The sequence below is a fragment of the Pongo abelii genome, chromosome 10 (genome assembly GCF_028885655.2).
Source record: "Pongo abelii isolate AG06213 chromosome 10, NHGRI_mPonAbe1-v2.0_pri, whole genome shotgun sequence".
Taxonomy (NCBI): Eukaryota; Metazoa; Chordata; class Mammalia; order Primates; family Hominidae; genus Pongo; species Pongo abelii.
Window position 1 is genome coordinate 45,601,609 of NC_071995.2, and position 25,862 is coordinate 45,627,470.

Below are 25,862 nucleotides of genomic sequence, written 5' to 3' on the forward strand. Positions count from 1 at the left end.
CACAATCCTACCTCTCTTGGGTTCTTGTTCTTAACCTGAGTAAGGTGCCCGAGACTGCCAGAGAGTCATGAAGATCTAAAAGTGCTGGCAGAGGGAGCCTCCTTCTGAGAGGCCACTGTCCCCAGAGTAACCTTTGGGCAGTCCAAGCCTGTTCTCAGGTCAACTTGTTCAAACTAGTTAGTACATCTAACCCCGCAGCTCACAAACATTTACTGCAGGTCTGTAATGTGCAAGACAGGGGACTAAGTGCCCTGTGGCCATCCCATGAATGCAGAGGTGGGAGAGTTCCATGCAGGTTAAGAGCATGGGCTTCTCAAAACCTGAGAGGGAGTTGTGGGTTTCCTCCTCACAGGCTATGACAGCTTGGCATGTTGATTAATCTCACGGAGACTCCATTTCCTCATTTGTAAAGGGAATATAACTGGTTCCTACCTCACAAGACCTAGTGATAGGTCTGGGAGGCACGTAGCACAGCACCTGTTAACAAGTGAGTGCTCAGTAAATAGCTGAAGCTACAACTCCAGTACCAGCAGGTGGCACACACTGGATGTGTCACCAGCAAAGCCTTGGGCCTCATGGGTATTCCACAGTGCCTGGAATGTCCCACCTTGCATAACACCTCCAAGCTTCAGGTTGTCATCAGAAGGCCAGTGAGAGCCAGCAGCTTCTCAGGAACCAACTATCGAGTCTGCCCAGACTCCACTTTCCCGTGGGTGCAGCTGCCCACACCCTGCTCAGGACCAGGACTCTCCCCTGTGCAGAATGAGGACTTTGTATGGCATCTGGTTCTGGGAACACTGCTTAGTCTATTCCTTGGCACAGGACCTGCAGGGCAGGTTTGCAAAAGCATGACACACATTCCGACTCACAGAGTACTGACTGCTTTTGCCTTCCACTCCTGCTATTTACCGACCAGACACCCCCATCCTCCTCCAGCCATCTTTGGGGTGGGAGGTCTCACCACCTCCCTTCCCCACAAGTCACTTAAAAGACATGACTTCCCAAGAGATCTTCACTTGCCCTTTTCATTTGTTGGCAATGAGAATGACTTCCTTCCTGGAAGAGTAACTGAGAGTCACTACATGGTCATCGTGGCAGCTCTGCTCCCTCCATGCCTATGCCCGATCACCCACAGGCTGGACCTCTGGGGAGCCCACCCTTTGCATCTGGACCATGAGGATCCAGGACCCAGAAGGCAGGACAGTTTCTCTTCCACATGTTGCCACAGCAGGATGCAGGCACTGCCATCAGTGCCTGTCACTTGGATTGAGCAAGAACAGCCTGTCCCCACCCTGGACCATTTCCCCAATAATCAGACCAGACCAAAGAGGCAAACTCTAGCGTCTTTCGGAACTGACTCTGTCTCCTGCGACGCAGCTTCTCCCTGGCTTTGGCCTCCACTTTGCTTATCATTTCCCCAGAACCCGATTACAAGTGACCTATGTCCTTTATCAGAGTGGGCAAGGTTTGCCTACCCTTGCCTTCCTGGCTGCTTACCTGCTTTACAGCCAGACTTTCTGTGGGATAGTGTGGTCCCCAGAGGTCTGGGAAGCTGGATGAGCAAAATGAGGAGGCTGCAGATACAGAGGAAGAGGGAAGAGGAAACGTGAGGCCCAGTCTTGGCTCCACTATGAACCCCAATTTCCCCAGGGGAAGCTGAAGAGGAGTTGGCAGACCTTCCTGTCCCTGTCTGAGGTTGGGGTGGGGCAGGAAAACCAAAGGTGAGGCCAGTCACAAGTCAAGGGTGAAGGGAAGTCACACGAGTGGTGGGATGGGTCGCAGGACAGGGTGGCCGGGAGCAGTGCTGCCCTCAGGGAAAAGACGAGAATTGGCTGATAACACCAGGGAGCAGGCTAGGGTGTTGGGGGCTGTCCTCAGAATTAAGCTATCCCTGTTTTCCCTTAAGCATTAAGCCTCCCCCAACCTCATCATCCCCTCATCACTGCTGTGACCTCTGCTGAGTTTGGAGTGATGATCACTAGGGTGATTAATATTCCATTTTTCCCTGGAGAGTTTGGGTTTATGACCATTGTCCTGGTATAACCATGCATGGAATCCCGTTTCACTCTCAGAAGTATCCCAGTTTGCAAGATACATTACACAGGCACTCTTTCTAGCATATCCAGGAGGGCACTGACACAGGAAAAGGTTAGGGACAAATCAGAGGGAAGCAAAACAACAAGCAAGGCCTTGGAGGCCCAGAGTGGCAGCCAGGTTGGCTTCAGCCCAGCTGGATCCTCTCAGAACTGGACAATAGTGGAGGGAGAGCCTGAGAACTGCTGCCCACCCTGGGGCTCAAACTGTTTTGGAGTCAGGGGCCTGGTCTGGTGGGTTCTGCTTCCTGCTATCCCTCAGAGGGCCTGGAGTCATGCTGGGCACACAAGAGGCTCTTAATCAAATCTGGTCAATTCCTCACTTCCCTCTACCTGCATCCAAAACAGAATTGGACAAATGGAAGCTGGAGCCCTGTCATTCTTTATTCAACAACACACCAAATATCATCTAGGTGGTCCTCCTGTCTCTAGCTCTCTGGCCCCTAGGACCTGACTGCTGCATAGGCAACAGCAAGTTTCTAGCAGAGGTTCCAGATGCCTATCCCAGCCAGGACAGCGGTGCCTCTTTAGGATGTGGGGTAAGGAATGAAACAATGGGAACTCCATTTCCTGTCTTAGATAACCACCTGATGTAGTAGCCACCTGATGTAGCCCACACGGCCCCAGGCCTTTCTCCATTCACAGCCTGGGCTTTGGACACCTGCCATCTGTTCTGGGGGTAGAGTGTAGGGGTCCAGGAGGTCCTTTTGGAGCTTCCTCTGGGGCTTAGTTACAAAAGAGATCAGTTCTGAGGTCAAATAGGGGAAGAATACTGAGAAACCATAAACACAAATTATCAGGGCACCCCAAACAGCACCCGACCTTCCATAATGTTTATACAAACAAAGTCTGATGGCCTCTGCCGAAAGAGGAGCAAAGGGTTGGGAAGGCTTTCTAACTGTCATTTTTTTCCCTCCTTTCTTACCCCATTTTCTAGTTTCTCCTTTAGCTTGGTAAGGGTCCAAGATACAGCTGATCAGGACCAGCCAAACCCAAAGCCATGGGACCCAGCCAGAGCATAGACTGTGAATTCCCCAGCTTTTTGCAGTTTGAGTCAGCCCCGCAGCTGGATTGGCCTCCCAGGACTCTTCTCAAATAGGTCCAGAGAGGCTACTGAGTGGGGGCCACGGACTCTGTAGGGAGGGCTACTTCTGTTCAACGATCTCTAGCACCCAAAACAAAAGCCAGGGAGAAATGTGCAGTTTTACTACCTTCTGGTCTGGCTGCATGACAGCCCTGAGACTGTTTCAGAAAGACTCACAGTTCCCTCCAGCACTTGGACAGGGAAGGGACGGCAGGTCTCTCAACACACAGCACTCTCAGCCCATAGAATTGAGGCTCCAATGTTCAGATAATCCATCTCTACCCCAGCAAATCACCCTCACTCCCTAGCCTGGGTTAAAGCCTTCTTTGCCAACACCATGACTTCTCTGGCCCCAGACTTTCTCAATTTCTTTTGCTCACCCCCTTCACTAGCAGAGATGGGCCGCTAATGAGACCACTAGGCAGAAATGGAAGGAAGCGCTGGAAAAGCCTGCAGTGCTGGGATGCACCTCCTTATCCTAGGAGAAAGATGAAATGTAGATTTATCATAAAGCCACTATCCCTTCACAGTCACCTCCTGCTAGAATCATCCCATAGCCATTCCATAAGCACTGCTGTGTTGGGTATCTGAGCCCCTGCCCATGAGGAAGACCACCTTCCAGCAGGGAGCTGGAGCAGAGCTGAACTCTGCCCAGGAGAGCTTCTGCAATGCTCAGAAAATGCCTGCCCAACTGCTTGCCTGGGCTCTGGCCCCTTTGGCTGCAACTGAGCCCAGACAGGAGGCTGACTCACTCACCGCATGCATAGAGGAGTAGGAGGAACAAGAGGAGGAGGAGGAGGAGGAGGAGGAGGAGGAGGAGGAGAAACTGTGAGAAGGGCCTGGGCTTGGAGACCCAAGGCTCCCCCAGCCCAGGCTAGGTCTCAGACTCTGGTCCCTGGGCGAAGAGAAGGAGGGGCAGTTGTACACTGGCCCTGGAGACCACAGGCTGTTCCCTCCTAGATACTTCTGAATCTTCCTCACCACCACCCACAGATCCAGGGCACCTCACTTTTCAAACAGAAACTACTCCTTGAGCCCCTTCCTCATTTAAATGCTTGCCCCTGAGTTCCTCTGAACATGTATTGACAGGCTCTCCTGAAAAAAATAGGGCCAATCAGGTCTAAACTCATTGGTAGTTCAAAGAAAAGTAAAAAAAAAAAAAATTACTTAAAAGACCCAACTCCACCACCACAGGTGAGCATACCTGGGTCCTGTAAGATAATGAATAAGGCTACACACCCTCCACTCCAGCAGTTCTGAGCACCATCGACAGCCAATCGCTCCTTTTCTTATTCCTCCACTCCATGCCAAGGCGCCCCGACAGAGGAAGGAAACAAATGCTTCTTGTTGCCCAAGTGCTGAGCACTGTGTTAGCGGAGCATTTCTCCTTTAAGCCGCTTAAGCACCGAGGATGTCGCCGATCCCCTCGCCAGCCTGGCACGAACTTCAGCTTTCTCAAACTTCAGTGCCCCTTAGTGTCCCAGCCTCATGGCACGACAGCCCGGACCTCAGTAGCCAAGTTTACCGCTGCGACTTAGACTCTAATGCTAGCACCCGGGCGCTCAGGCCCCGGTATCCCCGACGCCCCGACCCCGAGTCCCTATCCTGAGACCCCCTTCCCCGCTGCTCCCGGGTCCGCACCTGGTCCGGCCGGCGAGTGGACAAGCTGTTCCGCGCTCCCGGCGCACACGGCTCGGCTGCCGCCTTTTGACAAGCAGAGACAGCCCAGCACCTGGCCCCGCCTCTCGATCAGGCCCCGCCCCGCCCCTCCGCCCCTCCCACAGGTCCAGTCCTCTCTTGCCAGCAGCTCCGTTGGCGCTGCAACCATCTTGACTTGGAATCAACCACCCTATAGGCCACGCTGTAGCCTTAGAGACTACCTCGTGAAACTTTCATCGACCGTCGCACATAGGGCAAGGCACGCTTCTGCCCTCTGTGGGACAGAGTTGTCAATGATTATAGGTGCGGATCCCCGCTTCGGCCTGCGTTAATCGGGGATGCAGCCCCCCACCCTTCCTGCCGTGGTTCTACCCAGCCTGCTGCGGACGCCTGAGCCAGGTGCGCCACCCCCACCTGGGCTGACCAGGCCAGGACTTCGTCGTCCGCGGGACGCTGGGGGGCGCCTGCCGACTGGCACCGGCGGCTAGCTCCGCACGAATGGGAAATCCCGGGCTCCGTTCGCCATCCTGTTACTGCTGCAGAACGCCAGGAAGCTCAGCCTGATCCCACAGATTAGGGTAAAAGATCCCGGGGGGCCGAAGTGGAAACCGGAGTTACATCATCGCTCCCACCCGATATCACCTTGGCAGCGACCGCGGCTGACCACGTTCCCGGCCTGTCGCGAATCTCACCCAAGGGAGCTGAGTCTCAGCTTCCCTGGTCCCTGGTCCCCAGTTCCCCCTTCCCCCCTGTGGCATCGGCGTGAAGGGAAAAGATAAAGAGTACCTCCTGAGACCTGGAATTGTGGATGGCTGCGGAAAATTCACCACAGAAAATTTTGGCTTAAAGTTATTCTCTGCTTTCCTTGACTATGTGATAGCCACAGCTCTATCTGCTAGAGGACAGGTGAAAAAGATGGGGTTCCCTCTTCTTAGAACTCACTGTGCAGTGGGAGAAAGTATAAATAAATAGTAGTTACAACATAATCTTCTGGAATAGAAATGCCCACAAAATCATCCAGCAGTCGATGACCTCCTTTAGCCAGGGAAGATATTGCTATTCGCCTCCTACAGAGGAGGAAACCATGGCTCAGAGGGACAAGGTGAAAGGGTGGGAAATTGAGGCATAGAAAATTTAGGTGATATGCCCAACATGACTCAGCTAATCAATGAAGGACTAGTGCTAGAGCCCAGCAAATCTGCTGGTGCAATGGTCTCTGAACCATTTCTGAGACAGCTATGCTGGACTACATCATAACCAGCCCCTCACAACTCAATAATAGGGTTAAAAGAAATAGACTGAGATTAAACAGAAGGAAGAACCTTCCAACAGTGAAGTTTGTTAAGCACTGAAACAGTTCATTATGGAGGTATCATGGAAACTTTCTGGGAAGACTTAAACAAAAGACAGAAGAGAGGCACAGCGTTTGACTGAACTTGGGAATGGACCATTTATTCTGAGAAGCAGATGAAGTGCCCCTTTAGAGGTCCTGCCAGTTTGATGGATGGATTCTCTACCTGTAATGAAAGTAATAGGAAGAATCCCCTTGCCCAAAGCATCGTGGGAAAGCTAGCGGTGATTCTTGTGGGAAGAAAAGCATAAGAGGAAATTTCCAACCGCCAATATCTTGGGACATTCTCTGGAAGTCTCATGTGCCTCTGAAAGAGGTTGAGCACTCAGAAGTCACTTTTGTGGTGCTTGATTGGCCTGACATCTTGCAAATAAACCTTATCAAAAGATGGTGGAAGATGCATACTAAGTATTCCGTAGTAATTGATAGTTAGTCTTTTTTCACAGCTTTTTGTTGGAGGAAAGGTACTTGTAATTCACGTGTGTAAACTGCACTATAGTATAAAATTTCTTTGGAATATCTTACTTGATCTTTATCATAGCCTTTTCAGACATGAAGAATAAAAAATACTGTTCCATTGTATAACTGATGTGCAGAGTTGTCAAGGTTTCTACAGCTGAGGAGTGTCAGAGCTACTGGACCCAGGTCTTCTCTCTGCACATCCCACTGTTTCATGCTGCCTCTAAAAAACAAAAAGAAAATTTCCATGCATGCACTTTTCACAGAGTTGGAGAACTCAGAGGTTCTGCATTTGGCAGATGGGCAAGATTATAGATGTCATCACGGTCCCCAGCACATGCCGTCATCAGCCCCATCACCTTGTCTGTAACCATGTTCTCATATTCCCCCAATACCTGAACTGTTCTCTCTCATCCACCTCTCCAGACCCTCTCCTCTGTCAGGTCCTGCCTATTCCATCAGGATTTTCCAACATCTCCAGGAAAGGAACTGTCAATTCTCTGGGCTTTGTAGCGCATGCATTGTCTATATTGCATGGTTTGGCACCTGCTAATGAACCATCTTGTATTTACGTTGAACAAAGATAGATTTTTTTTGCCTGTTTTATTCTTAGAAGGAAGGTTATTTTGTGAAAGTATAAAAGCAAGTTCATAGGAGATTCACTTCTCCTGTGTTCTGTTGTAATCCCTAATTGTCTCTGGACCCTACTTCTCCCTAGCCAGGTATACAACTGGAAAGGGAGGTTGCTGTCCCACACCGTGTTCTCTTGATGCCTTGATGACAAGCACCATTCCTGCACTACAGAGTTAATAATTTTAAATTCCCCTATCTTGACTTCTCTATAAACCATGTACCAGAACCTCTGCAGAAGACATTAATTTTTCTTTTCCCTGAAGTTAACATTTCTCATATTCTCACTCATCCCTGGGATGGGTAGTGGTCTTTATTGGGATGTACAGATTGTTTTTTGTCAGTACTCGTCTCTGCCAAATTACATCAGGATATATCTAGTAAGCACTTGCTTGGTTAATATTAGCCAAGTCTGGTGGTGTGCTAGATACTCTGCTATAGTGCTATAGACTCAAAAATCTATATAGAAACAAAAGAGCCCTTCCCGGTGCATCTGACTTTGATGGAAAGATTCCAGAGTTACTAGGCTGAGGATTTCATTTCATTCATTTCATTCCTGTGCATTTCATTCCACAGACTCCAAAGAAAGGCAGGGCCTGATCTCTTGACCTCTCTGCCAGGCTCCAGGTACCTGGGGATGGCCTGGGCAGTTGTGGCTACAGTCAGGTCACAGGACTGCAGCCTGTCCTCATCTCTGGGCTTCCTTTTCTGCAGCCTGGCCGCTGTCCTCGAGGCTGGCTGATGCTCTCTGAACTTCTTGCTGTGGTGTCAGAGCTAGAGTGGGTCACTTTGTCCCTGTGAGTCTCCCAGAGACCCTGTCCCCATAGACAGAGGTTTTTTGAGCTGTCTAAAGGCTGCTCTGCAGGTAAAAATGTGCCCTTTGAGCTCTCTCTGGAACACTCCCATCTAACTGTTTGTTTTTCCCTTTTTAGGACCATTTTTCCCCCTTAAATATTTTATGGTTATGAGCACGGTAGGACTGAAGAGAAGCCTCTCTTCAGTAAACACCCAGAGAACATTCTGAGAGACATGAGTGTGGAGTTAGAAAGACAGAAGGGATCAGGCCATCTTTTCAGTTTGTTCCCTTGCTTTAGAGATTTTTTTAAAAACACACATTAAGTTCAGAAAGATTAATTCATTTATATCTCCTAACCCATGTTAAGACAAAAAGGATCAGGGATGACTCTCCTTATTTATGTTCCAGATGGTCAAAATAGAATGAATAAATGTAAGAAGCTGTAGCAATGAAAGCAAACCAAGGGGTCTTCCCAGGACTGTGTTTTTCAAATGTTTAACTGCAACCGATAATAAGAAATAAGTTTTTATTGTGACCTAGTTTACTCAGGAATATATATGTTTCCTGATACAAAAGATGTTCTACAATGTTTTCTATTATTTTCTCTATCCTCTTTTCCTTCCTTCGTCCCTCCCTCCTTCCCTCTTTCATTCCTTTTTCTTCCTTCCTTTCTTCCTTTCTTTCTTTTTCTTTCTTTCTCTTTCTTTCTTTCTTTTCTTTCTTCCTTCCTTCCTTTTCTTTCTTCCTTCCTTCCTTCCTGCCTTCCTTCGTTTCTTTCCTTGCTTTTCCCTTCCTTCCTTCCTTCTTTTCTTTTCTTTTCCTTCCTTCCTTCCTTTCCTTTCTTTTCCTACCTTCCTTCCTTCCTTTCTTTCCTTTCGGGATCCACCAAATTTATTTCACAGCCCATTAATGGGTTGTGACCCAAAATACAGTATTAAAAATCCTACCCTACACAGTGGCTCAGGCCTGTAATCCCAGTACTTTAGGAGGTTGAGGTGGAAGGATTACTTTGAGGCCAGGAGTTTGAGACCAGCCTGGGCAACATAGTGAGACCCTATCTCTACAAAAAATTTTAAAATTATCCAGGCATTGTAGTGTGTGCTTGTAGTCCAAGCTGCTTGAGAGGCTGAAGTGGGAGGATCGCTTGAGCCTGGGCGGTCAAGGCTGCAGTTAACTATGATCATGCCACTATGCTTGAGGCCTGGGAGGCAGAGTGAGACCCCGTCTCAAAAAAAAAAAAAAAAAAAAAAAAAAAAAAAAAAAAAATCCTGCCCTAGATCATGGGCTAGGCTGACTTTATTGTTTGAGTAGCCAACTGACAGAAGACTCCATCCAGGGAGTTGATGGAATCTTGCCTTTCTGAATGACAGAACAAGTCCCTCTCACCATAGGACCCCCTCATTTAGAACCTGGAACACGAGATTCACAGAAATACATTTGAGAGACCATCAATGGCTTACACATAGCCCCCTCAGAACCCTGCAGGAGATACATGATGGTTCTGGTGATTCTACCTCCAAGGGTGCATGGTCAGGGTTAGGTCACTGAGGCAGAATGTATCCACCCAAAGTTTGCTTTTGTGGCCTTTACTCAACTGATATATTACCACTCACAAGTATTTTCCAGGTTTGTGGGGTTCTTTTAGCCTCAAGATGCCTATGGCGTCTCAGAAATCTTGACTGCTCCAGAACAGAACAGAACAGCTCCAAGGAGTCCTGTGCAATGTCATGAGAAGTGAATGCACACAGACTCAGCCTGTCCTAGAAAGAGTAGGGCACCACCAGTTATTCACTCCAAATCCATCTGGCTCCAGGGGCTCCATTCCCAGTAGCCCAGCTCATGTCTTCTTCCTCGGGGCTTTTGGCATTTGTCTTTCCTACCTGCTCCCACATCCTCAAGCCCCAGGCTGCCAGCCTGCTGGCCCACACACAGCGTCTGCTGGCATGGTAAAGTAGAGCCTAGAGGCCAAACAGAGAAAGGTTTAAACTCCCACCTGCATCTCCAAGAAAACGCAGCTCAGAACTGTCTCCCAGGCTCCTAGGTATTTGCTGGGCTCCTGTCCAAATCCAAGCAAACAATGATGACTCTTCTCCAAGCCCCAACCCCAACCATTGAGACCAGCAAAATAGACTAGAGGTTCAGGGTCCTTTCCCATCTGTGATTAACTATGGCTGTGGGTTTTGCAACCACCATGAGTACTCTTGTAGGGAGATGAAGCAAGCCTCATTCCCAATGCCTTTAGGGAATTCTTATTCTGCTTCTCTAGGGAAGAGTGTCTTGTGGAGGAGCCCAGGGTTGGAGATAAGTGGAGGGGCTCCATGGCATGGGAGTCAGTATCTTGGGAGCAGGTGAAAATGGAGTTAGTGTCACATTGCAGCTGAAGAGGTCAGTAGAGAAAAGCTGATTATTTTGAAAGAAGCTCCCCGTCCCCAGAGGAAAGTTTCACGGAAGATGATTGGGCAATGACCTCCTTCATAGCAATGAGCAGAAGCCCCACAAGCCTAATCTTGGGCATGCCTGCTTTTTTCTCCAGAAGAACAGGAAGGACATTCCGTAAGCAGCCCAGGAATGTGTTAAACAACTCTCCCCTGGGGCCCCAACTCCAGAAAGATGTGGCTGTTGACAGCCCTTCTCCTTTGCTTTTGGCCTCTGGCCTGGGACAAACTTACTACCAAGCATGGCTGCCCTTTTGGTTGTGTTTGCCTCATTGTCCTATGTCATTAAAAATCTTGCCATTGTTAAAACTGTTGTTTCTGGTGTCCACCTCCACTTCCAGCTGGATTTGCTCTGGACTGTGTGATAGTGGTGGTGTGTTGCTTTGTTATCATCCATGTGTCCAACAGCCAAGAAGTTGTCTCTAAATGTTTTTAATTTAAAAACCCTATTGCAAAAAAAAAATTGTGATCCCATATATGAATATTATTTTCAAAGTACTATCATGAGTTAACATTTGAAGTCACACTACACAGGGTGAGATTCATCATCAACAGTAATGAGTGGCTTCCATTTCATGGAAACATTCATCTTAGGAACAGGAACTAGACAGACTGGCTCAGAGACACCACATTCCATTCTCTTCCTCTCTGGAAAGTCTCCCTCTAGGAGTTGTAGCTTCTGTGTTTAGTATAGTCTGGCTGGGGGCCTGGTCTTTAGCTGGGCCTATCTACACTTGGGTTTGAAATAACCCCTACCTTTGAAATATAAATGAATAGGATTCGTAATCGCCATGTACCTGACAATGTCCCTGTCCACATTTTTTTTTTTTTTTTTTTGAGACAGAGTCTCACTCTGTTTACCAGGCTGGAGTGCAGTGGCATGATCTCGGCTCACGACAACTTCTGTCTCCAGGTTCAAGCAATTCTCCTGCCTCAGCCTCCCCTAGTAGCTGGGATTACAGGCATGCACCACCACACCCAGGTAATTTTTTTTTTTTGTATTTTTAGTAGAGATGGGCTTCACCATGTTGGCCAGGCTGGTCTCAAACTTCTGACCTCAAATGATCCACCTGCCTCAGCCTCCCAAAGTGCTGGGATTACAGGTGTGAGCCACCACATCCAGCCTTCCCTATCGCATTTCTACAAGGCTCCAGGGATTTAAACTACAGGGAGAGTGGGGGCAGCAAGTCAAGTTTATAGTGTAGTGGTAAAGAGGCTGGGCTTGGACTGCTTCTGATTGGTCAAATGACTTTGGGCAAATTATTTGATCTCTCTGAACATCAGTTTTGCCATCAGCAAAATGGGGATAAAAATAGTCATAGAGTTGTTGACTTCATGGGGTTGTTGAGATTAAGTAAAATAACCTATATAAAGCCTTTAGCACTGTCCCTGGTGCATAGTAAGTATTCAATAAATATTAACTTAATAGTTAATATTTATTAACTTAATAGTTAATATTTATTAACTTAATAGTTAATATTTATTCATTGTAGTAATTAGCAAAGCCCCTTAAAACTCTCACGGCCCCTGGAGTTTCAACAAGATATTACTTCACATCTCTCTGATTAGGGTGGAAGGAGGGAGCAAAAGAAGGGGATATGAGAGGTAAAAGGAAAGGGAGTGCTTGGCCTGACTGTGATGTTTTTAAATATCTGTAGGTCTATCAGCTATACTGTCACCTATTCTTAAAATGGCTTTGCCTCTGATACACAAAGTCAATTTATTTTTGCCCTTTGCCTAAAATATTTTAGACGTAGCCTAATTTCTTGGAGGTCCTTGACTTGAGGTGGGCGGCTCTGATCAGCTGAGAGAACTGGTGGCCTCCAGACCCTGGGGTCTTATGAGATATTGGCATCATGAAGCCTTTACTGATTGCCTCCAATAGGCCACTTCCTCTTTGTGATAAGTAGGAGAAGGGAGGCAAATCCATCTCACAAGACCTAGAAGAGAATTAACTGGAAAAAATTGCCAAGGGTGTAGCTACTGTGTATCTCAGGAGGTCTGCAAACCCTCTGAGATCTGGGCTGCCCATTGCTGTGTGGGGGCACAGAGTCAGACCCAACAACGGGAGCTGTTTGCACCAGGGCATTTGAAATTTTTAGAGTAAAGCATTTAAGATAATGTTTTGTGCTTTATGCCAACTGTATTCCACATCCAGGAAGAACTCTGTCCTTTGTGGGCCTTATCTCTTGATTACAAGAGGTGAATGGCATTTTTCTTGTTGTTTTTTTTGTTGTTGTTTAGAGAGATAGAGTCTCACTATGTTGCACAGGCTGGTTTCGAACTCCTGGGCTCAAGCAATCCATCTGCCTCAGCCTCCCAAAGTCCTGGGATTACCGGCATGACCACCATGCCTGGCTATGCATGGGATTTATATTCCCTTTTTGTAGGTGAAGACGAAGGTTAACTGAAGGCTCTAGGATATGTGAAATGTGGTTTGTACTGCAGAAAAATTGTGTCTTATTTCAGCTAAAGATTGTGTTCAGATTGCTTTTTGAAAGCTATTTATAAGTATCAGTTGGTACTTTAAAAGCCATGTAGGGAGGCTGCTAGGATCAGTGCAGTTAGCAAAGGTCCAGGCTGCTTCCTTCTTAAGAAGGCCCCTCTCAGGCAGCAGGAGTCCTTCTATTTGGTACCAGGGCCAGTTTGCTGGCCAGTTTGCCGGCCAGTTTGCTGTAGCCTACACCTATCAAGTGAAGACTTCTATACTTCTATTGTCCACTTCCACTGAAAGGTACATCAAATCTTTAAGCAGCTCCATGCAGCAAGCTAATGAGCACACCAGGGACATGAGGAGGGCCTGATGATGCCCTGGTGGTGTGAACAGACCCAGGTGGCATTTGTGGATTATCGTGGAAGGCAGGATGCTGATATCCACAATGCCGTAGACCTGGATTACCTCTCCAAGCTGCAGTCTGGCCTTCTGGCTCTTGAGATAGATGCTCAAATTATTTGGGAGAATGCCTCACAACTTCCCAAAGTGCTCCCAGAAGCATCTGCTGTGGATCTGCAGCCCCAGAATAAAGAGGATCTCAGGAAATTAGAATCACAATGCCCTGTGACGGTGCCCTGCTTGGCATCTACCAACTCATATTATTTTGTAGGTTATTCAGTTTAAAATCTAGTCTCTGAATCTCTGGGGTTAGAAGCCAGAACAGCGCTTACTTCTGGGAAGGAGGCCGGAGATAATGACTAGGAGAGAGTAGGAGGGGAGTTCCATGGCAGTGGTCACGTTCTACCATGTTCCATTTGTTGACCTGTAGTGGACACCTATGTGTGTTCACTTTATGATAATTCACCACCGTGTTCTGCACTTAGCATTTGTGCACTTTTCTCTATGTGTGTGAGAGTTCCACTAAAAGCTCACTTAAAATAATCTAGTCTATGAAGCATTCTCGAGAGACTGACTCCACAATGTGGAGAGGACTTTTATTTCTCTCATTTTACAGAATGGGGAAAGAGATGTTCAGAGTGACCCTCCCCACAGGGGCAGCATGAGGAGCTGGGCTGCCCCCTGCAAAGATGACCCCTGGGTGATGGATGGCACAGCGACAGCTGGATCAGAAGCTCCTTTAGGGTGAGCACCATGTCTTTGTATCCGCCAGTGCCTAAGTCACTGCTGTATGTGTAACAAGGGCTCCATACGCTATTTGGTGGTCAAGATCCTCTTCAGGACAGCTGAAGAAACTGAAGCCTGAGAAGATAAATTCTTTGACCTGCCTGGCTTATTTAAGCAGAATCTAAGACAGGCTCCCAGTAGAATTCAAATGGTGTTCTGGGTCTGGGATTGCCAAGGGTCTGATGCCATGGGTCTTTGACCAGATTAAACCGGACATATAAACAGGACAGGCTCTCCCGGCAATGGCTATCTGCAGGAGACGGTGTGGTAGCCACTTTTGGGTCATTAGGAGAGTAGCCTTTCACTTCTTCACTTGGCCACCACCATGGACCTCCCGTCAACCCCTATTCTCCAGGAGAGCTGCCCCTCAGTTGTGGTTCCTGGAACCTCAGCAGGCAGAACTCTGAGTGGCCACTACCAGGTCCAGAAAGAATGTGGTGATGAGGCCAAAGAATGTGGTGAAGAGGGTTTCCATTCCTTCTTCACGGGCCTCACCTCAGTTGACCATTTTACCCTTTTAACTCCCTCTCCCCACCCTTCTGCTCTATGCAGACAAGCCAAGTTCTCCCTCTTAGAGCCTTCCTCCATCTTCTCTCTGCTCCCCAGTTCACCTCCTGTACCTGTGCTCCTTATTCACCACCAGGATCCTCGTCTGTTGAGTGGTGGAGCTTAAAGGCCATGGAGAGCTGATGGTCAGTGAATCTATGACTTGGACCTGCTCAGGTAAGAGGTCAACATCCCAGTTTCCAGTACTTTCCCTGACATTCTTCCTTCCTTTCCCTGCAGTGAAACCTAAAACCTAGGTGAAGAGGGGTGAGAGGGAACATTTAAACAAGTAGTTCCGGTGCCCAGCCATGAAAACACCCACTGTCGGTTCCTGGCAGGGCTAGGATGAAGGTTCTGGGTAGCATGCTGGACCTAGAACAATGCATCACAATAACTGAATCTTTTCTCTTTCTTTTCGAGACAGGGTCCCACTCTGTCTGCCAGGCTGAGCACAGTGGTGTGATCTCGGCTCACTGCAGCCTCGACCTCCCAGACTCAAGCAATCCTCCCACCTCATCCTCCCGAGTAGCTGGGACTACAGGTGTGCATCACCACACTCAGCTAACTTTTTGTATTTAATTGTAGAGACAGAGTTTCACCATGTTGCCCAGGTTGGTCTCAAACTCCTGAGCTCAAGCGATCCTCTTGCCTTGGTCATCCAAAGTGCTGGGATTACAGGCATAAGCCACCGCGCCTGGCCTCTGAATCTCTTCTCTATATCCTTGAAGTAATCTCAACAATATCCCAGTTCCCTGTCCTCTTTTCCTCTTCCCAGGAATCTTATGCTTAATCTTGATAGGAATTACAAGTGAATCCCAGAGGCAATGTCAAAATTCCCACTGTTGCTTCTTGGAGACAATTGAAGAAATTCAATCATTTCTGCCATACTGAGGGCTGAAGCCCTAGAGAATCAAGAGTCTTGACATCACCTTTCCCTTACCAATCTTTCCCCCTATTCCAGGAGTCTTAAACTTTGGACTGATATGTTCTACTCTTTCGATTGTAGCAGTGCAATCTGGGCCAATAGAGAGGCTGATTTGGTGCCTACAGCTGGTTTACTTCCTTATCAAAGCTCTGAATGTGGGGAGATACAATTCTTGCTTTGTGGTTAATAGTAGTCTCCCTCTAATCTCTTATTATCTTACTGCATTAGATGATCCGTTGACATTTAATCTGTAGTAATTAAGGATTTATTGCTATGTTTCTTTCTCCCAAACAGTATACGCCCTTTAAGTAGAGGGCATTTAGAGTCAAGTGGTGTTGGAACCAGAACAACTGACAAAGATGTGTCAAGATAGCATTACCTTCATCTTAAACTCAGCCTTGAGAAAGACGTTTCATTTCTAATAGAGTGGATTAGGCACCCTGAATGAGCCTCCCAATTGAAGCAATAATTTTCTAAAATCTTAAATTTATCACCAGGCTGGCACCAAAGAAAGAAATCTGCAGAACTCAAAATGAAGCGAAAATAGGAACACAGGTTGGTAAGCCAGGACAAAAGCTCACCTTAACTTGGAGAGTTCCTGCAGAACCCTGGGAACCTTGAGCTTTCTTTCACTTTAATGGCTTCGCAGGGCATGGGGATGGGAGATAAAGCCAAGGGATCAATCTGCATAAGCTGGGTTCCAGGACTCTCTGTGTAAAGAGAATGAGAAATAAACCCGCACAAAGAAGAGGACAGCAGGGAAACTGGCCTGGGCAATTCTGGATGGTTGGAGAACTAATAAATGTCCCCTTAAAATTCACAACGACAAGCTAGTGTCTATCTGGATTTGCAGTCCAAATTTATATGCTATGTGATTAAAGAAAAAAAATTCTCAAACATAAAATGTAATTTAAAATGATCCCAGGCTATTACTACTCAGATAACTAGTGGAATCAAATATAAATCTTCTCTGGCCAGGCACAGTAGCTCATGCCTGTAGTTCCAGCACTTTAGGAGGCTGAGGTGGGAGGATTGCTTGAGCCTAGGAGTTCAAGACCAGCCTGGGAAATAACGTGAGACTCCGTCTCTACAAAATAAATACAAAAATAAATCTCTGCAGGACATCACCCCAGTATTCAAAGATTTGACACAGAAGAAATTTCACATATAATTACAGCTCACAGTCAAAGTCACAAAACACATGAAAATAAAGCATAATGAGTAAGAGTCAGCAGAAACAAGCCCACAAAGGATTCAGATATTTAAATTCTCAGATATAATATAAAGTAACTAATTTTAATAGGTTTAAGGAAATAAAAGAGAAGTTCCAAAAATGGGCAGGTAGCAAGAGACTATATAGATCACCAAGAAGATTCAGAAAAGAACCAGAAGGGATTTCTAGAAATAAAAAGTAATAAGGGTTGAATCTTTTTTTATTTTATTTTATTTTTTTGAGATGGAGGGTCGCTCTGTCGCCCAGGCTGGAGTGCAGTGGCGGGATCTCAGCTCACTGCAACCTCCACCTCCTGGGTTCACGCCATTCTCCTGCCTCAGCCTCCCGAGTAGCTGGGACTACAGGCTCCCACCACCACGCCTGGCTAATTTTTTTGTATTTTTAGTAGAGACTGGGTTTCACCATTTAGCCAGGATGGTCTCGATCTCCTGATCTTGTGATCTGCCTGTCTCAGCCTCCCAAAGTGCTAGGATTACAGGTGTGAGCCACTGTGCCCGGCCAGGGTTGAATCTGAAAACTCAGTGGGTAGATTAAACAGCAGATTAGACATAGCTGAGGAAAAAAATAGTAAGCTGGAAGCTAGAGCAAAAAAAATTGTCTAGAATGTAGACCAAAAAGACAAAGCCATGGAAATATGAAAGGTTAAGGAGTACAGAGGAGAAAGTAAGAAAATTGAATTGTTCATAAATAGAGTTCTAGAAGGAAATAGAAAAATAGGGAAGAGGTAATATTCAAAAAAACAATAACTCAGATATTTCCAAAACTGTGGAAAACACGAATCTTGAGCTGCAGGAAGCACAGTGAATCCAACAAAATGAATAAAGAGAAATTCAAATCTAGGAACATCATGAGAAACAAAACACCAAAGAAAAAAGAGAAGACTGAAAGCTACTAAGGAGAGCCAGGCGCGGTGGCTCACGCCTGTAATCCCAGCACTTTGGGAGACTGAGGTGGGTGGATCACAAGGTCAAGGGATCGAGGCCATCCTGGCCAAAATGGTGAAACCCCGTTTCTACTAAAAATACAAAAATTAGCTGGGCATGGTGGTGTGCGCCTGTAGTCCCAGCTACTCGGGAGACTGAGGCAGGAGAATCGCTTGAACCTGGGAAGCGGAGGTTGCAGTGAGCCGAGATAACGCCACTGCACTCCAGCCTGGTGGGAGAGTGAGACTCCGTCTCAAAAAAACAAAGCTACTAAGGAGAAAGATCACCTACAAAGGAATGGTGAATAGACTATGGTTGACTTCTCGACAGCAATAATGGGGCCACATGAGAGAAGGATATAGCAGTATCTTCAAGGTGCTAAAAGAAAATGACTGTGAACCTAGAATTTTGTATCTAGTGCAACTATATTTCAATAATAAGAGCATAACAAAAATATGTTCTAATAAAAATTGAGAGCATTTACAACTAACAGATATTAAAGAAAATTCTCAAGAATTTTTGGAATTTTTATTAAAGAAAATTTTAAATAATTTAAGCAGAAGGAAAATGATCTTAGATTGGCCATCTGACATGCAAGAAGCAATGATGAATATCTTTATTCTAAGATCATCTTCCTTCTGCTTAAAAATAATAATTACTGTTTTAAACAGTTAATATTGGTTAGCATTTACCAAACCAATATTTATGTGTGGTAAGGAAAGGCTAGAACTAAAAGAATAGATATTAAAATCATCTGGGTTGTACAGATTGGTGTTAAAGTATTCTAAAATTTTTGTATTGTTTAGGAGGCAGGTGCAGGTATAGATTAATTACAGACTTTATTAGGGTAAGAATGAATATAAAAATAGCTAGGAAAATAATCACAAATAGATATAGATGCCAGACATGATGGCTAACGCCTATAATCCCAGCAGTTTGGGAGGCCGAGGCAGGTGGATTACTTGAGGCCAGGAGTTTGAGACCAGCCTGGCCAATATGGCAAAACCCCATCTCTACTAAAAAATACAAAAATTAGCCAGGTTTGGTGGTGCGCACCTGTAATCCCAACTACTTGGGAGACTGAGGTGGAGGTTGCAATGAGCCAAGATCATGCCACTGCACTCCAGCCTGCGGGACAAAGCAAGACTCAGTCTCAAAAAAAAAAAAAAAAAAACCACATGTAGACTATATAATTTCAAACCAAGTAAAGGAGAACAAAAGAGGTCAATAAAGGTATATTTAAAGAAAAATAGAAAAATAGGACACAGCACTTAAGATGGTGGTAGCAATATATCAAAATATGTCAACAAATTGTAATTAAGTAAATGTTCTATTAAAGAATGAAGATAGGGTTTTTAAAATTTCAGATACATGTTATTAACTCAATTAACCAGGAAGCTAAAATAATTCTAAATTTGTATACATTTAATAACACAGTCTTAAAAGTATGGGGCAAAGTGACAGTGTGATAAGAGGAGAAATTCAATATTATAGTGAGCGATTTTAACACACAACTCTAGAGAAGTGACAGATTAAGGGAACGAAAAATGAATGAGGATAGAAAAGACAATTAACAAGCTTGATTTAATATTCATGTAAGGAACATAACATACGACAATTAGAGAATACTCTTTTCAAACCCTAAATGGAATGTTTGTAAATGTTTATGAAAATTGGCCACAGGTTCGGCCATAAAGCTAGTTTCAACAAATTTAAAGGATTGCTTTCATCCTGATTGTATCCTTAGACCCCAATTTACCTAAAAAGAAATAATGTCAAACAGGATAGGCTAGGTGATGCTGTGGTAATAAAATCAAAACTTGAGTAGCTTGATTGACACAACAGAGGTTTATACGTTGCTCAACATGCAGACAGCCCTCCAGGGCAGCTGCTCTCCACCTGGGTCTCAGTGTTGTAGCCTAGTCTGAACTGCTGGCACTTGCATGTCAACATGTATTTCCCCAATCCCTGTGGAAAGGGAAAGAGCATGGAAGATCGCATGCTGCAGTAAAAGCATTTAATTGTATGTATTTAATTGATCAGAGTAAGTCACTTAGCCATAACTAACTTCAGGGGTCAGTGAGTAACCCTTTCATAGGTCCAGGAAGGGAGGAGAACTGGAAATACTGAACACCACAATAGTCAATAATAAAGAGTTCAGGAAAAACCTTTTCCAACCAGAAATTTTAAATGTATTTCTGAAGAATAAACCATAGAGTAAAAGAGAAAATACTCAGAACATAATAATAACAATGCTGTATATTGAAATTTATGGATGCAACTAAAATGGTACTTAGAGGGATGTGTATAATACTAATACTTGCTTAGCATTTACTATGTGGCGGACATTGTTTTATGTACTCTACATGTTTTACTCATTTAAGTTTTCTGTTTTGAAATGGGGTCTCGCTCTGTTACCTGGGCTGGAGTGCAGTGATCATAGCTCATAGCAAACTCAATCTCCCGGGCTCAAATGATCTTCCCACCTCAGCCTCTACAGTCATATGCCACCATGCCTGGCTAATTTTTGTATTTTTGTAGGGACAGAGTTTCTCCATGTTGCCCAGGCTGGTCTTGAGCTTCTGAGCTCAAGTGATCCACCCACCTAAGCCTCCAAAAGCGCTGGGACCACTGGCATGAGCCACCGCACCCAGCCTTAATTTTCATAACAACCCTTGAGGCAGGTACAAATGAGGAAACTGAAGCACAAAAAAAAAAAAAAAAAACTAACTGAAGTCACACAGCTAGAAGTAGCAGAGCTAGGAATTGGACTCAGGAAATCAGGCTTTAGAGTCCATGTGCTATAGTTGCGAATGTTTACATTAATTTTTTTTTAAAGCTCAAAATTAATGTGTTAAGCATCCTATTTAAAAAGTTAGGGCCAGGTGCAGTGGCCCATGCCTATAAACCTAGCACTTTGGGAGGCTGAGGCAGGTGGATCACTTGAGCCCAGGATTTTGAGACCAGCCTGGGCAACATGGTGAAACTCCATCTTTATAAAACATACAAAAATTAGCCAGGTGTGGTGGTGCATGCCTGTGGTCCCAGCTACTTGGGAGGCTGAGGTGGGAGGATAACTTGAGCTTGGGAGGTTGAGGCTGCAGTGAGCCAAAATCATGCCACTGCACTACAGCTTGCACAACAGCGTGAGACTCTGTCTCAGAAAAAAAGAAAAAGTTAAAGGGTTGTGCTTCGTGCCTCATACCTGTAATCCCAGCACTTTGGGAGGCAAAAGTGGAAGGATCGTTTGAACTCAGGATTTTGAGACCAACCTGGGCAACATAGTTCATGAGTTCATATTAATGTTTTTAACTGTCATCCAGAACTCCAAGGTTCATTCTAGCCTTGTTTTCTTGCTTTTCTGTAACCTCCCTCTCCAATAGTGAAAACTTGCTTCTACCACCCATGTTTCATAAATCAATATTCATGATAAACAAATAAATATCAGTTAGTGACTGAATGAGTAAATGAGTAGGGGAGATTAGATAAATCCCCTCTATAGAAGAATTCCAAATAGCTTACATAGATACCACCCACTCAAGGAGGTGAAGCATTATTCCCTACTCATTCAGTGTGGTGTGCATGTTATTATTTCCTTTTACAAGCACAGTATGGAAAAGGGTGAGAAATGTAACTTTACAGTGAGGAGAACTAGCAAACACTACCTCAGCCAGGTGGTCAAGGTGGACATTATTGGTGATAAGTTAATATTAATAGCATATATCTTTGATAGGGTATGATGAAAATGACAGCTTACCTCTGTGGTCTTCTTCCCTAAAACACATACTTCCTGTGTAACTGTGAAAAAAAGAGATCAGACAAACCCAAGTGGAAGGACATTCTAAAAAAATACCTGACCAGTCCTCCTCAAAACTGTCAAGATCATCAAAAACTTGGGAAGTTTGAGAAACCATCATAGTCTAGAGGAGCCAAAGGAGACATGATGGCTGATGTAATGTGGTGTCCTGGATGGGATCCTAAAACAGGAAAGCTAAATAAATGCAAATAAAGCAGGGACTTCAGATAATAATCATATAGCAATATTTGGTCATTAGTTGTCACAAATGCACCATTATAATGTAAGATGTTAACAATAGGGGAAATTAGGTGTGAAGTGTATATAAGAACTCTCTTTCATACTCTTGCAACATTTCTTTTTTTTTAGAAACAGTGTCTTTCTATGTTGCCCAGGCTGATCTCAAACTCCTGGGCTCACACAGTCCACCCACTTCGGCCTCCCAAAGTGCTGGGATTCCAGGCATGAGCCAGCAGTTGAGGCATGGCCTCAACTTTTCTATAAATCTTAAACTATTCTAAAATGAAAATTTATTGTATGTTTTAAAAGGGGGATTTCTTAAGCAAGAAAGAAAAGGGGTAAACTAAAAGACTAACCAATTTGACTATGTCACAGTGGAGAATCTCTGCTATAAAAAGACAATGGCCAGGTGCAGTGGCTCACACCTATAATCCCAAGAGTTTGGGAGGTCTGGGCAGGCGACCTGATCACTCGAGGTCAGGAGTTTGAGACCAGCCTTGCCAACACGGTGAAATCCTATCTTTATTAAAAATACAAAAATAAGCCTGGCATGGTAGCAGGCACCTGTAAATCCCAGCTATTCACAAGGCTGAGGCAGGAGAATCGTTTGAACCGGGAGGCAGAGGTTTCAGTGAGCTGAGATCGTGACCACAACACTGCACTCCAGCCTGGGTGACAGAGTGAGTGAGACTTCGTCTCAAAAAAAAAGACAACAACATAGTGAAAAGACAAGCCAAAGAGTGGAACAAAATAATTGCCGCATGGTTAGCCAACAACAGATCAATATCAAGATATATAAAGGATGGCTATGAGTCAATCATAAAAATGTAAACTATTACATAAAAAGATGAGCAGAAGATTTGAGTAGGCATTTCACAGTAAAGGAAACACAAATGGTCCGTAAACATATGAGGGGAAAAAGTCCTCATTAGTAATCAGGGAAATGCAAATTAAAACCACAATAAGATATCATTTCACATCTCCCAAGTTGAAAGGTCAGTCAACTCAAGTTTTAGCAGAGACGTGGGGCAGTTGTAACTCTCATCTGGTGGGTCAGTTGGACCCACGATAAAGAACAGCTGCTCTCTACCTAGTGAAGTTTAATGTGCTCAGACCTTATAATCCAGCAATTTCACTCTGAGTTATGTACTCCAGAGAAACTGTTGTTCACATGCACCAAGAGACAGGTGCAAAACATTCACTTAAAAATTGTTTATAATAGCCAAAAAACTTAAAAATATATTCATCAATGGAATAAAGAATAGATAAATTGTGGCATGTTCCAAAATGGAATACTATATGGCAGTAGAAAATGAAATAACTACAACTCATATCCACATGTGTGAGTCTCACAAACATAAAACTGAGAAAAGAGGTAAGTGATGGACTATATACAGAATGGTTTCATTTATTTAATGTTTAAAACAGGCCAGATTAGAGAGTCTAGCATTTAGGGATACAAATATATCATTATCTCCTGAGCCAAAATAGTGTTCAGTGCTATAAGAAAGTAATGATTTCCAAATATTCTTAAACATGATTTTGCTATTCTTCACATGCATCCCCAGAGACCATAGACAGTTTTAGGGCTGGATAAGTACAAGTTCAAAGACACCGAGGAAATTTACTAGTCTAAAACTCAATCACACAGATGGCAAAAGTATAAAAAGGATGATTAACACAAAGCTTAGGATAATGGTGAGCTGTTGGAGGAGAAAATGCAGGGCGCTTCTGATGTAATGGTGTGCATCTTAATCTAGGTACATGGGTTTTCATTGTAGTATTCGTACTCATATTTAACTGTGTGTGCAATCATAGTATACCTGTTTGTGTATCATGTGTGTGACTCAATATTCAATGATAACAAACTTGCTAAATAAATGTTATATTGAGGAGCCAGCCATATAGACAGCTGATGGCAGGTGTGAACTGGGAACAATTAATATGCAGTATCCCTTTCCCATTTCTTCTCACTAAGGTTGACTTGATTATCCAGTCCACTCAATTTATTGTTTTAAATTTTTATTTAAAGGTCTTTTCACTTTTTATCTGGTTATTCCAGGTAATTGTCCACATGGGCCTCTGTGTTGTCGTGCTCTGGCCTTCCCGGCCATTCCTAGATTCGTGCTTCCTCCAGAGGCTGCACAATCAGATCTGCTCTGCTGTGTTCCCACCCGGACTGCATTTGCTGATGCCTGGACCTCTCTCTGGGTTCCCAGGCCTCGGGCTCTACTTTTCAAATCTGTCCTGTCATCCAAGGCTGAAGCTCTCCGTGTTTCATGTGAACTCCTGGTCGCCTCCTCTCGTGGGAATCTTGCCCACTCACAAGCACCCGAGTCTTCTTATTGCTCTGCTGTTTGTGTTCTTTTCATCTCAAGACAAGAAAAAAATTCAGTTCAGAAGTCTACTTCCAGACCTAGGATAAAAAGATTTCTTTTCCCTACATTACCTTCAAATTCAACAAGTTAAGTATCAATGTTTTGCCTCCACATTTTTGGCAGTATAAGGTAATAATGAAGATCTATGATTCTGGACTCAAACTGACCTAGGTTTAAATCTCAGGCCTGCCATTTAACAACTATAGAACTTGAGCTAGTTATTAAGCCACTTGAATCTCCAACTTTACCTCTGTATAATAGAGATAATTTTTTTCTACCTCATAGAGGTGTCATAAAGATTACATTAAATAATGCACAAAAAGCACTTAGAAGTTTGCCTGAAGCATAGAAAGCACTCAATACGTTACTTATTACTTTTTAAAATCTTAATTATTACGAATTTGCTTCAGGAGCTGAGTTCTCCCTCATAGTGAAATGATTTCTTGTTAACTTTCCTAGCCTGAAATGGTCCTTTACCCAGATTTCTTACCCTCATACTGTCACTTCCACTGGTTTGAATAAAAAATGAGAGTCCAGGAAGTTAACCTAAAATCTACTGAGGCAGATGAGAAGCCCGTCCAGGTGCTGAAAGGCTGCTGAAGAGTCAGAATATTCGATACCCCTTTTCAGTGATTCCTCACAGTCCCACATTCTTCTGCTAGTCCTGAGGGTCTTCCCAATTGCTTATTTCAATTCCTTTTAGGAGGCCCACGCCCATTCACTTAGGTCCTTCAGTGAGCATAAGGAATGACTGGCCTTTATCTTTAACTCCGTGATAATGGCTGAAAACTCTCAGTCTCCCTTGCTCTTCTCTTACCCACACAGAGGACTCTTAATTTGTTTGTCCTCCTTCCTCTTTTTCTGTCATTCAGTCATACTGACTAGGGAACTTATGTAATAAAAAAAGCCAATAGTCAAGAAGCAGATTGAAATTAAAATATTTAAAACTTACAAAAACAGTTATCTACATAAATAGCCTTTTATAAAGTTTTAAAATAACCTTTGACCACCCAGGCATGTTTTGTGATTCAAAATTTAAAAAAAATCAAAAAAGAAAAAAAAAGACAATACTCTCCTGTCTGCTAGATGAAGTCTGCAATTTGGCTTCAGAGCTTTACTCTGTTAGAACACAAATTCCTTCAAGAGGATATGAGCATTTGGAGAGGGATAATACTGCTGACCCTGGTTTGGCAAACTGTGTTCCATAGCATACTAGCTCTATGGGATGTTAATAAATATTTTTATAACAGAAAAAAAAGTTATATGATCAAAAAGATTGGGAAATGTTATTATAGAGAAAGTAAATACCTTGCGGTAGCCCATGAGGTCCTGTTTGATTCCGCCCCTTCCTACCTCTCAGATCTCACCGAACATGCAAAAGTTTTCTTGAGCTTCAGCACCTTTGCATATGCCAGTCCCGTCGTCCGGGATGCTCTTCCCAGATCTTCACATAAATGGCCTCCTCGTCGTTCAGGTTTCTGCTCAAATGTCGCATCCCAGAGAGGGTCTTTCCTCCCCACTCCATCTAAGGTAAACACTGCTACCACATCACTCTTTATGGCAGTCTTTATCGCTATTTGAAACTGTGAGTTTTAATTGTGCATTATCTGCTCTTCCAATTAAAATTAAAAACTAGGTCGATCTCATTTATTGCCATCGGTCTAGTGTCTAGAATAACCCCAGCACACTGTAGG

General features: G+C 44.5%; 1 protein-coding gene across 6 annotated transcripts in view; it reads right to left on the reverse strand.

Annotated features, from left to right (window-relative positions):
- The window catches only part of VDR (vitamin D receptor), a 104,229-nt gene that overhangs the window by 58,380 nt on the left and 19,987 nt on the right, over nt 1-25,862 (reverse strand). Inside the window, exon 1 of one of the 6 annotated variants that reach the window (XM_024256328.3) lies at nt 4,819-5,043. In XM_024256328.3, coding sequence (XP_024112096.2) covers nt 4,819-5,005 — 187 coding nt within the window. In that variant the 5' untranslated portion in view covers nt 5,006-5,043. 6 annotated transcript variants of the gene reach the window in all.